Source organism: Branchiostoma belcheri, unplaced genomic scaffold (genome assembly GCF_001625305.1).
Source record: "Branchiostoma belcheri isolate BF01 breed outbred unplaced genomic scaffold, Haploidv18h27 scaffold29, whole genome shotgun sequence".
Classification (NCBI taxonomy): Eukaryota; Metazoa; Chordata; class Leptocardii; order Amphioxiformes; family Branchiostomatidae; genus Branchiostoma; species Branchiostoma belcheri.
In genome coordinates, this window is record NW_017803898.1 from 2064789 (window position 1) to 2077477 (window position 12689).

Genomic DNA, 12689 nt, shown 5'->3' on the forward strand with positions numbered 1-12689 from the left:
CAGTGTATTCACATATTGATAATAGCATTTTGATTGCAAAACAATGCAGTATTGTCTAAAGCTTCTGGTTTACAAGAAAAACATGGACAGAAGGATACATTTCTAAACTGTTTCAAGGCAGTAGGGTTTCCATACAGGCATTCATGATACAGAAAAAATACAGGGGTTCTCATTTGAGTTCAGATTTGTATATTTTTTACCTCATGATTTACAAGAAAAAAATGGATAGAAAGACACATTTCTAAACCATTCCAAACTAGTAGGATTCTCCTATAGGTTTCATTTATGGAACTTGACAATTTCAGGGGTCCTCATTTCAGCCCAGGTTTGGAAAATTCCTGTCAACATGTTGCAAGCCCCCATGTGGGCCCAGACAAATCAGTCTGTTCTACTTAATATGCATGAAATTGGCCCCATGTTATTCTATCTGCATGGTTCTGTGCACAGGAAATTTGGTTTCACAGAGGCCTGCAATCTCTGAGCTTGGCTTACCAGTACATGAAGACTATAGATTGGTCTTCTCCTTCAAAAAAATAAAAGAAATATGGTATACAGATAATATGCTTTCAAACACATCTGTACACTTTGACAAGATTGGTTTGCAGTTTCCTATGTGAAAAAGTCATGATCTTATTCAAGCGACTTTTAGTGTAAAGAAAATATGGTTTCAAAGTGGTCTGTATAGTGTATCCTGTGAGTTTGGGTTACTTTTAATAAATCCTGAAATCATATTTTATTGTATTATCTACTCCAAAATCCTCAGTGTACAGCAAATTTGTTTTCAAGGAGGTCTGCTTGTATTATTTACTGTTAACTCGGAAAATCATGATACGATCTTATTTGAAAGACATTGTGTACACAAAATTTGGGTTCAAAGCGGCTCGTAGCCTTTGAATTTTGAGCTTTGTTTACTCTGTATGAAGTGTTCGAATGGTCACATTTAATCTTATCAGAAAATAACAAGAAATGTACAGAAATATAGTTTCAAAGATCGATGTACACTCAGACAAAAGTTTAAGTTGCTATTTGCTCTCTATTAAATCATATTTAGCAACCCATTATGCTCATCTAACTCGTGATTTATTAATAAAGGAGAAAACATTGTCCGGTGACATATAATTTCAAAGATACATGTTCTCTTTGGATTCATCATTTGCTATTTGCTCTCTGTAAAATCACATTTAGAAACATGTGATGTTGTTTTCAAACTCAAAAAAATGGATCAATATGGAATATTTTCTTCATAATCATATCAGGTGGTTAAATATTGATTTAATGAAAACAAAGTGTACAGAAATATGGCTTGAAAGATCCATGTACACTTATGACTAAATTTTTAATTCTCTTTGCTCTCTTTGAAGTTATCTTAGCAACTGAGGATCTTGTTTTCGAACCACTCTCTCAAGCACAGAGCCACAAGGAAGAAAATTCCTCTTTATCTATGAAGCATAACCGCTGGCGTCTCTGGCTTTGAAGCTTGACATTTGCTAACAAAGCAACGGGGCCAGGGGCAAATAACAGTCACTCAAGCGTCAGTTATATATTGAACTTTGTGATGTTTGACTTCGGTGTTGAGCTAACATAATTTGTGGTGAGTTGTGCAGTCACTAGGGAGGGTTTGAACAATGTGAAAAGAGAAGTTAAAATTTCATTATGCTTTGCACAATCCAAACATTTTGGAACCTAAAACCAAAAGTTGAAATATACCTCCTTCAAAACAGTTCACATAACACAACAAGCCATACAATATTGTAAGAGTAGAAAGTTGAGATCTTTTTAACTTCTGCTGCAAACTTCCTCCAAATAAACCTCCTTGCTCCAAATTATTACTTGTTTACTTGGGTAAGTTAATTCAGAAGGTTATCCTTTGAAAACACAGAGTAATATATGCATGCACACCAGGATTCAAATGTTGACACCACAACAGACAAAATATTTTCCTTGTCAGGCAACTGTTTATTTATCATCAATATTAGGTCCATATGGAACAAGAACATCAAATTATGGGTAAAAAGACGCATCCTAGTATATTGTCTTTATGTGCAGAAAAATTACAACTTGAAAATGTATCATATAGCTGTCTACTCTTGAGTTTGTAGAGGCCATAAGATCTCTACTTAATGGGTAATATATTATGTACTGAAGGGTCATGCAAACCACCTCAGGAAGGCAGTTACTTGTTATCTTGTGCAAATACATTGTACACTCTAGCTCTCACCTGACTAGCTTTTCTAAGAAATAGGTGTGGTGGCCTTAAACTTTATATGAACCCAAAGCTTGGTTGATGAAGAGTCTTGAAAAGTTCTTCAACAAATTAAATTCCTATTTTGTCAACTTGAAGACTTGATGACTTGTGTTTTTGATCATCTAATAAAATTGGTGCCTTATACTTTATCTGACCCCAAAGCTTGGTTGATGAAGAATCCTGAAAAACATGTTCAAGAAATTTTTATTTTTCATTTCCTAACTTGTTTTTCCTCTTTTCATAAGCAGCCACCCCTAAAGCAGTGAGAGAAAATATGTGATAAGTAGGAGATGCTAATACCATGGCTTAGGGTTGTGAATGCTAAATTGTACTTATCTGGGCTTAAACTAACAGTACTTGAATGTTTTATTACATCCATTGAAATTTATATTCTGCTTTTTCGGCATTTATATGACTCTTTTATTTCATCTGTACATGTACATTTCTGTAGTATATAGTAGAGGGGATTCATTCCTCAAGCTAACCAACATCTCTCACACGCAGTTGTCCGCGATTTATGAACAACGGACGTTAAGCCGTGCAGTGAGTGTGAGTTGTCCCTCAGTAAGACATCTGGAACCACATAGTTCCCGTTTAGAACTTTTAGTCAGCCTGTCTCCTGTAAATTTCTGTAGTAATAGTTCCCTTTGAGAATTATAACAATGTTTGGAAGTGCTCTCTGCATAAGCTCAAGTTTTCTGCTTACGAACCACTCTGATGAGCCATGTTTTCGTGCAAGTGTCTGTCTGATTTATTAGTCCTTTTTTATCTCAACAAATCCTATGTCTCAACCCCAGACAAACTCAACAAGGAAGCTTTCCGTTGAATCAGCTTTTCCTAGAAAATCTGCTTAGCAGGCACACAAATTCAGGGAACATTGAATCATTCAGGAGGCCAGTAATAAGTTTAGACAGCCTAATGGCCTGAGAGCATGAGAGAGTGTCTGGGATGTGTTTTTATCTGTCTGAATAGAAATCCCAAATGTATTAGTATCATATTAGATGCAATTAGGAAGCTGTACTATTGTACAGATTGTCTGATGTTGAGCCATGATCTAGAAAGAGAGATACATGTTGTAAGCTTGGAGGAGGAGTCTTTGGAGTATTTGGACCACAGGTCATACTTCTAAGGAAAATTTGTCTTGTTGAGAGACAGGAATATCACACAACTTTTTTTTCTGAACGTAAAACTTTCTCACACAACTTCACAAGTGTTTGGAAATTAATATGCTGTATGCAATTCATAAACAAGCACAAGAAATCATACAGCTGGTCTTGTTTAAGAATTTGTCTTGTTGAGAGACTTTACATACTTAGTTTTTTTTCCTGCAAGTAAAAATTTATCACACAACTTTGCAAGTGGTTGAAAAATAATTTTCTGTATGCAATGCATAAACAACCACAAGAAATCCAACAGGTGGTCTTGTTGGAGAAGCATGTCTGTGCCACAATATTTATATCCATGTACACACTTTGTAATTTACATTGTAGGTTTGTGTTAGTCTGATGTCCTGGTGACTTACATACCTTCAGGCCACCATATTGTTCTGAACAACTGACCTTGAACCACTAAGGTCACCAGACGTACCACACTCAAAACTTTCCCACAAAACATATGGTAAACAACATGCTGCACAGCTGTCAGAAATAAGGAAAAATTGAGCTATACGATCTTCTTTTAATTTCTAAAATATGTTCAATCCAACAATACTTAATGATACCATATTGTTTGTGTATCATCAAAAATGTTTAGAGTTTCAAACTTAATAATATGTTGACTTGAAATATGTTCACTCCAACAATACATAAAGATGACCATTAAATTATTTGTGTATCAAAAATGTTTCAAACTTAAAAAGTTACATTGCTCTCGGCTATTCTGTTGTTCAGAAGTAGTGACCTATAAATAATAATAATACCCAGTAAGGTCACCAGTTATACCACACTTGAGTGGTTTACCCCAAAACATTTCCACACAAGCTACAGATGATAAAAACTATGATTCACACATGATAATGTGTAATAATAAATAACCACAAGAAATGTAAGACAGGATGACAAACAGCTCATACTGTGCATGACCAGGGTAGGAAGAGATCTAAGAGATATAAACAGTTGTGTTTCTGTTTTTTATGCCAAATTTAAAATTCAAGAAGTTCATATCTTCTAGTTCTCTTTTTACCCTGGTCAATACCTCGTCAAATTTTCTCTAAAGCAACATTTGCTGAAGTGTTTGCCTGGTGTTAATGTACAACAGGTGTGTACCATATTGTAAATCATGATCCATAAGAAATAAAAGGCATTCCTCCTTGAAAGACAAGAGAGCAAATATTTGAGGGATGTAGCTGTAAACAATAACGTTACTTGTAGAGATACTAAGTTAAGAGAAATTTCAAAGATACATGTATGAACTGTCATCATGATTCTTGAATGTCATCTGTCATAGTTGGTATAAATTTTAGAGGCCTAAGGGTAGCAAAATTTGCTAGAAACAGCCATAATTCTTTGTGCATACAATACAATGTACATTTGTAATCTACACCTGTTTTTGTTTTGGTTTTGGCACAACCTGTTCTTCAAAATACTGTTTGTGTTGGCTTAGAATACTAATTTAGTCTTTTACAACCATGTACTAGTTTATTTCTGACACAAATTATTCTACAAAACACTTGTTGCATTGCTCCAATATGCTTCACGAAAGTTCTCTTGACATGTTCAAAGTTCTCTGACAAAGCTTCGGGGGTCGAGCGGCGGTCATACGGCCTCGTTTTCGCTCACAGCCAGTGAGCTCTCTCCACGGTCTCCCTTTTCTGGCTCTGAGCCAAAATGTGCCTTGCCTGTTGGCTTCAGGTGCCACTAATAGCCAGACAGTGTTTACTGATACGGGGGATTGCGTGTACTCTGAACCGGCGTGCCGGTTCAACTGTTCATAAGGACTGATTGTTATCAAACAGGGAAACGTTGGGAGGGGGAATAACGAAGGCCATTTCCTTATGAGTTAATTATGCATGAGCTAATTTGGTAAAGATACGCACTTAGAAAAATTACTAGATGATTTAATCTACTTGTATTCCTATTCTAAAAGGAAAAAAAAACATCATATTATTATGCATTTTAAGGTTGAACCAAAATATTTGATCAAGGCTCTGCCATGCAACATTTAAGAGTTAGATAGCCCGTGGTAAAATTTACCAACAGTTTATATTATGTTATATTCCTCTTCTAAAAAGTAGAAAAATGTATATATTTTAGGGTTGAGTCAAAATATTTGATCAAGGCCCTGCCATGCAACATTTAGGAGTTAGATTGCCAGTGATAAAATTTGTTGAAGGTTGTTGACTGCATTTTTTAGATGCTAACAAGTATTTTATGGTCCTGTACCTCTCAATATATTTTAGAGAATTTGTTTATAAGGCTTTACAATGTGTAACATGAAATGAGTTATAAAATGTTTTAATTCATTTTTTAAAATGCTGATTGTCTGTGTCCTTTGAAATTCATGAAGGGAAAGCTACAAAGAATACATTCCTGCCTGTATTCAGACTTTGATGCAGATTGCTTTTCGAAAGATAAAATCTTTGGTATTTCTTCTCATGCAATAATTGTCTACAGCAAAAATCATGCTTGCCTAGTACAATGGATCTACAAAGCCCTTTTGTATTCAAATATTTTCTTTGTATGAACGTTTTGAATTCTGCCACGAAAATAACATTTTTGATAACTCAAGATCAAATCATCTTTTGTGCAGACAATTCATGTCAGACATTTTAATGTTTATATTACTGGGACACCTGTTATGCCAACAACTTTTGGGTATTCAATTTTGAACATAGATGCATTGAAAATACGGGCAGGCCATGAAATATTTAACATGTTTTGCAGGAATTCTACCTTATATCAGCACAGGCTATTGTCTGAAAGACAATACTACTATCTCTAGATGGTCTGACAATGACATTCAATAGTGTATGAGTACATGTACCATCTCAACTTGTACATGTAGAAGAAATAAAGTTTTGAGTTGCAGTAATATTTGAGTGCTTTTGTCATGCAAAATAAAGAATATTCACTTTGACATATCTATAATTATTTATTCCTCTGTCCAACAGACAATGAAACACCCAACCCTAGCACACTGTACGCTACAGTCGACAAGGACAAGAAAAAGAAAGGTAAAAAAAATCATTACAGAATACAATATTCTTCTCTTAAAGATTTAGAGCCTGTTTAAAAAGAAAAGTTGAAAAGGAGTGAAAAAATGTAAGACTTAGGACTTAGTTAGATTTATATTTAAGTCCCTGTTAAAATTAGTGCACAGTCACTTAAGATTAATCCTGAAAACTGCTATTTTTTTCTCTAACTAGACAAGGAAAAGCCGACTTTGGCAGTCGACCCAAGCTCAGAATATGCCACAGTCGATAAATCAAAGAAGAAAAAGAAAGGTAAGTAAAGGAACACCTTTTTAAACATATTAGACTTCACTGCCATTTTTATTAATACAATGTTGAAGTGGACCATATAAATGATGGAGTAAAGTAGTATGTATTATTATAATACTAGACAAGTGTAGGGATGGAAATTTCAGCGTTCAACATCAAGATATCGACTTGTTTTTTCTTTATATGCAGACATGCCTCCACCCCCTGAAGATCCAAGTGCACAGTATTCAGAAGTTAAGAAGGACAAGAAGAAGGGCAAGAAAGGTAAGGAAGGGATCTTATAAGCAGTCATGTCTTGAAGTTTATTGCAACTTGATCTTAAGGGGACACAAATGCCTAAAATTGACTTAATTGTTCTTCGTGTACACAGACATGCCACCAACACCTGAAGATCCAAGTGCTCAGTACTCAGAAGTTAAGAAGGACAAGAAAAAGGACAAGAAAGGTAAGGGATATTAATATTGTCAAATAATTTCTTAAGATTTATAATAAGTCGTAGGTGAAGATGCCTAAAATCTTGCATATTATTTCTTCAGCAAAATACACCTTTTTGTTGACATATCCGAAGCATTATGTATATATTATGCGAAAAAATGTAACATAACAGTATTTAGCTGTAATGTACTCAGAAACAATTTTGGTACTTTCTTCATATGTATGTTGACGGTACTCAGTGTCAATGTAGCCAGCGAAAACATTTTTCTTCAATTCATGCTATTGAGAGGCACAGATCTTTCTTTATGTACTTGCACTCTGTTATACAGGGAACAAACCTTGTGAAACTGAAAACATTGAAACCTAATAGTTCCATTTGTTGAGAGGGTTACACCCCCATACTCTAACTGAAAAGCTTGGTACTGACAGATATAATAGCTTTTGTTATGCTCTGAATGTGGTGCTAGTTTCAGTGTCACTGAAGCCCCTGAGCTAAGGTCAAAGTTGAGAAAGTAGTTCGGGTCTTTTGTTGACGTCTGGTTCTGTTGGTTGTCAGGGTGGAACGCGATACGCCCCCTTCCAAGGTTGTTTTTGTCTGTGGGCTTTGATGAAATTGATTAGAACTGGCCGTTAAAAATTGATTTGCTGATCTTAATTGGGTGCATTCTCAAGAAAATTAGGTGAAGGGTGGGGTGGTATCAACAAGTACTTTTGATAATTTCTGAAGTCCATGTATTCTTGGCTGTGGAAGAAAATTCAGGTGTTTTACAAAACTGGGTAAAATATCCAAGTAGCACTTGCACCTGTTTTTAACAGTAAAGTAAAGTCAACAGGTCCACCTCCAAGCATATGCAATGGGGCATCCCATAATATTATTGATCGCACGAACAGACGTTAATATGAGTGACGCACGGTTGGCATGGCAACGGCACGCCACATAGCGACGGCATGAGTCATTGCTGACATTTCCTCAAAAGGTCGAGTTAAGGTCGTGCAGGTACGCCAACAGGTGTACCCAGGTATGAATAACAAAGGTGTCAATAACAAAGTCTGCTGGTACAGTGTAACGTGGTGCAAAGTACAGTTTGTTTTGGTGTGACTGTCACTGCTTCTAAAATCCATCTAGGGCCACAACATTGTCATAGATAGATACAAAATGATTTAATAAACAAAATTTTGTTCAGTCAGAAGTTTGAATTTTAACTTTAAAATAGAGCCACAAAATTATGATTATGTCTGATGGTACAGCATAATGGCAGTTTGTTTTGGCGTGACTGCTTTAAAATCCATCTTTCAAGAATTTTAGTCCACAAAATGATCATAATAGATAGATAATAGATGATAGATTAACAGAATTTCTTGTCATATTATAAACTTAAGAGACTGTTGCTTGGATGCAACTTTAACACAAATACCTTTATATACACAAATAAAGTCACTATGCACTCTGATCTAATGATATAAAAGTTTGCTACATCTGGTATTAGGTGTTCTAATCACCAGTTCCTCATCAAAAATCAACTTAAAACCATATTTATATGGTAGTAGTGTTCATTCAAACATAATGATTTCATTTCTCCCCATGAAATTGCACTTAACACCTTAGTTCCTCTTCCCTATAAACAATTAGATCTGATTATTTTCTGCTTAGCTAAGTCCAGAAAGAGAACTGTGACCCTTCCCTAAAAAGTATGAAATCGCAGACAAGTTTTTTGACACCATATGTGACTTGTCAGCCACATTCTGGCCTTTTCAGGAGCCTAAATTATTTGGGGACTTCCAAACGTGTAGTCTTGTCACACTGTATATCTCACACCCTGGGGCCAGAAACATCCCTGTCATAGCTGCTACCCTCTCATACAGAAAACATCTGTTTACATGATACAGGTACCAGTTGTGTTGTAGGGACAACATATATAAAACTGTAACTCTTCAAACTTATGTGGTGATTTTATTTTTGTCATGTCGTCTCCATTGTAAGTTTATGACACCCTGAATATGCATTTACAATGTTATGACTGCATGCTGTAATACAGATTGTTTCTACCTCAAATTTATGATATATGTAAAACACTGTGAAAATCTTTTCCTCCTACCCTAAAATAGAACTACCACGAAAATTAAAGAATTTGCAGTAATATCCAGACAGAAAAGTTGCAGAGCTCAAAATAACACATCCTACAGTGTTCTTGGCATCAAAAATTTATGCTTTATACTACTTGCCTTTCTGATTAACATTCTAAGCGCACATTATGAAGTCAGGTACTTTCCTAACAATAACAGGATAAACTTTGGCATGAGGAAATTCTGTCTTCTGTTACAAACACAACCTTCAGATGTGGGTAAACAAAATTTCCCCTTTCTCAAGGAACTAATATCTAATTGAGGAAGTAAGTTCTGCCCTGTTGAACCCTTTAATGTTTCCACCTACAAAACAAACTTGTTTAAAAAAACACATGGATGCTTTTTTAACCATGTAACTTAAGCAGACTTCTTTACATTAAAACTACGTGGGAGAGCATGAGTTAAGGAAGTGTGACAAGGAAACTAACACAAGAGTTCCTCTTTTTGTGTAAAGAAGTTAGAAACATGACAGCACACTTCTGCTTTCTGTGAAAGCCAAGAAAAAAAGGAAGCGGATGTCATGATGCAATTCTGTTTTTGGCTAGAGTACAATAATGTGAAAGGAAAAGAGGAATAGTATGTTATTTTATCAATTCTGACTATGAACACACTTTGAGTCATCTTTGAAACTTGAAAACACAGCATAAAAACTCCTCAATTTTTTTCTACATGTACATAAAATTAACAAAGTTGATTTTTTTCTGGTAATATATACATCAGTTAATCAGTTGGACATAGTTTAATGCTGTAGTAGTAAAAAATACCCAAATTTCAGGCTACACTACTTAGCAGGTGCATATTGCATAGGAGACAGGTGCAGCTGCAGTACCGATGTAGGGGGCTCTTCTGCACAGCCACCGCCTGGCCCTGACCCCAAGCTGACCTTTAGCTGCGCAATGTAAACAGAGTAAATTTTTGTCAAGCCCCTCTGCACACTGGTTGTAATTGATAGGTGCACACTAAACAATGGGTGCTTTGGGCGTGGTTCCTTACAGTTTAACAGTTCGAAAGGTACAGACAACATAATTTAGGGCTGGTAAGGTGTACAGGGGTTTATCAGTGTATAATCAAGGAGCTTCTACAAATGAGAAAATGTCTGAGTTTTCAGTTTTTTATCAGTTTTAACGTCCTTTTGGTATAATGCTTAAGGAAAGTGCTTGAGGGTGACTTTTAAGGTCATGTTAGCTTTCTGTATGCTTAACTGTAGTGTGTAATATACTGGTATTGTTTCTGATAATATGCTACAATTGAATCTTGGAGGCCAAGTTATGTGATCTTTCATTTTCTGAAAGAATCATTTGGAACAGTATTTGTGGTAGTGTTATGTTCTACGTAGCACTTAGCACAGGTAGACTGTGCAGGAGCCTATCAGTGAAAAGCTTGTGGGGCGATACTGGAGGGGGTGGAGTTTTCAAGGACATGTAAACAGAGTGCTCAACTCAGCGTGACGCCGCTATTCATTAACTGTGGGGCGTGGCGCACTGCAGTGTGCGAGGTCGCCACTAGGAGGCAGTGCTGCACAGGGCTGTATTGTACATGCACCTGTAGCTGTCTTTCATTGTTGAACATAGCTAACAAACCAAATAGGCAGTTTTGACATACCACTAAGGAATTTCTCAATTTGGAAGTGAACAGCACCATGTAAAAGGCCATGTTTAATGCAGAAGTTCTTTGATTAATCTTTTAAATTATGTTACGCCACCCACCTTATGCTAGAAATCAATGGAATCAGAGATGGCAGACTTCAACCCAAACCCACAATGCTATTTTGATGAAGCTAAAAGTCAAAGAAACAGATATCACATGTAATAGGAATTGTAAAGAACACACACGCATGCAAACACACACACACACACACACACACACACACACACACCAGTGAGACACACACACAATCACTGAGACAGACAAGCAAAATACAATATACTTCACTCCCTTGAGTTGAAAAATAACTCAAAGTAACTTTAATACGATGGTCTTACCTCTATCCCAGCAGCCCCTGCCCCAGACGTTATCTACACAGAAGTGGTAAAAGATAAGAAAGACAAGAAGGAGAAGAAAGACAAGAAGAAACCAACACCTGGAAAGAAACCTGCCGTAGCCAAGAAACCAACAGCTAAGGAGGAGGAGAGACTTTACGATGAGGTGCCCAAAGCAGAAGGTATGAAAAAGAAATTCAATGTCTTTATTCCATTCTTATGATTTCTTCACAATGATTGCATTTAAGACTGTAGAAATGATTCTAAAGTATTATGTACATACATGGGATGTGTGGACAAATTACAGGTCTGGTTATCTTTACCTATACCTACTCAGCCTTTAGAAAGATTCAAGTTTAAAACTTATCCCACCTGTTTCAGGTGCTGCAGCTGTGACTGATGAGAATCCATATGAGAACCCTCAGGTGAGCCCAGTCACAAAACAGCATTGCCTTTTCAAGTTATAGCTATATCTATTGTTAGACTGGTTTGTAAGTCAGTCTGACTCAATGTTGTTTGCAAGATACAGTCTGGAAACCTTCGTGTTTGCACAGCAAATGTACGTCATTCTTTGCAAATGTCTGTATCTACATACGTCTTTTGTAATACTGTACAGCTTTTTTCCTGTAAAATCTGTTTTCAAAAGGCAGGTAGAAGGCACTCACACTCACTCACTATCCAGTTTATCATCTGTTGTTCCCTGTTTTCCAAGGGTTCGACGTGCTTGCACTCTAATGCTGTCTGAGACTTGATGGCTGCCTACCACTTGCCTCTATCCTATGCTTATCATTAGTGGCTGTTTCGTATCATTAACAAGCTGTTTTAATGTGTTGTCTTGTTTGTTTCTCCATTAGGAGTCGATGCCAGAGAAACAGAAGAACCCGCAGGGCCTTATATACGCCGAGCTCAGCGATTTCCAGGTGAAACCTCCGCCCAAGAAGCCCAGCAAACCGGCGCCCCCCAAGCCACGGTATGAGGACGAACCCACGGAGTACGCTTCGATAAACTGGAACGCTTCGAGGCGGCGGGCGAAGGAACGAGAACAGAGCGGGAGCACGACGGACGACGAAACTCCCGTCACCATGATTTAAAATACCTCTTCCCTGTACTGATATACAACATGTAGCTTCTAGCCTCTACCAGGCTTCGGGAGGCGGCTGGAAAGAGTTAATCGGCCAAATAGAGAGATAACATGTCAGGGGAGTTTGTCTGCGGGGAGAAAACATGTTGCTGCACCAATTTCTACTCTTTCCAGTCGCCTCCCGAAGCCTGGTAGAGGCTAGTAGCTTCATGTGCATTGCAAAATTAAAATGTACATTGTATGATATGTATTGCCAACCTTCAAGTACAGAAAGATCAGCCTTCAGTCATTATTAAAAGTCACTATCATGATTTGAGATTACCTATTATAAATGCCATATTTTCCAATAACACTCCTAGGATCTGACATGGGGTAGTGGGAACAATA

The 12689-nt window shown here is 36.8% G+C and overlaps 1 protein-coding gene across 2 annotated transcripts; it reads left to right on the plus strand.

Moving 5' to 3' along the window:
- The first annotated feature begins 7050 nt into the window (after positions 1-7050).
- On the plus strand, positions 7051-12689 carry LOC109473072 (nucleolar protein 58-like). 2 transcript variants are annotated; one of them, XM_019772980.1, is made up of 4 exons: positions 7051-7128; positions 11236-11403; positions 11603-11646; positions 12076-12689. In XM_019772980.1, exons 1-4 carry the CDS (start codon positions 7056-7058, stop codon positions 12310-12312), a joined length of 522 nt encoding a protein of 173 aa, XP_019628539.1. In that variant the 5' UTR covers positions 7051-7055; the 3' UTR covers positions 12313-12689. The 2 variants fall into 2 exon arrangements, with proteins under 2 accessions (XP_019628539.1, XP_019628540.1); XM_019772981.1 differs by having other exon boundaries at positions 11239-11403.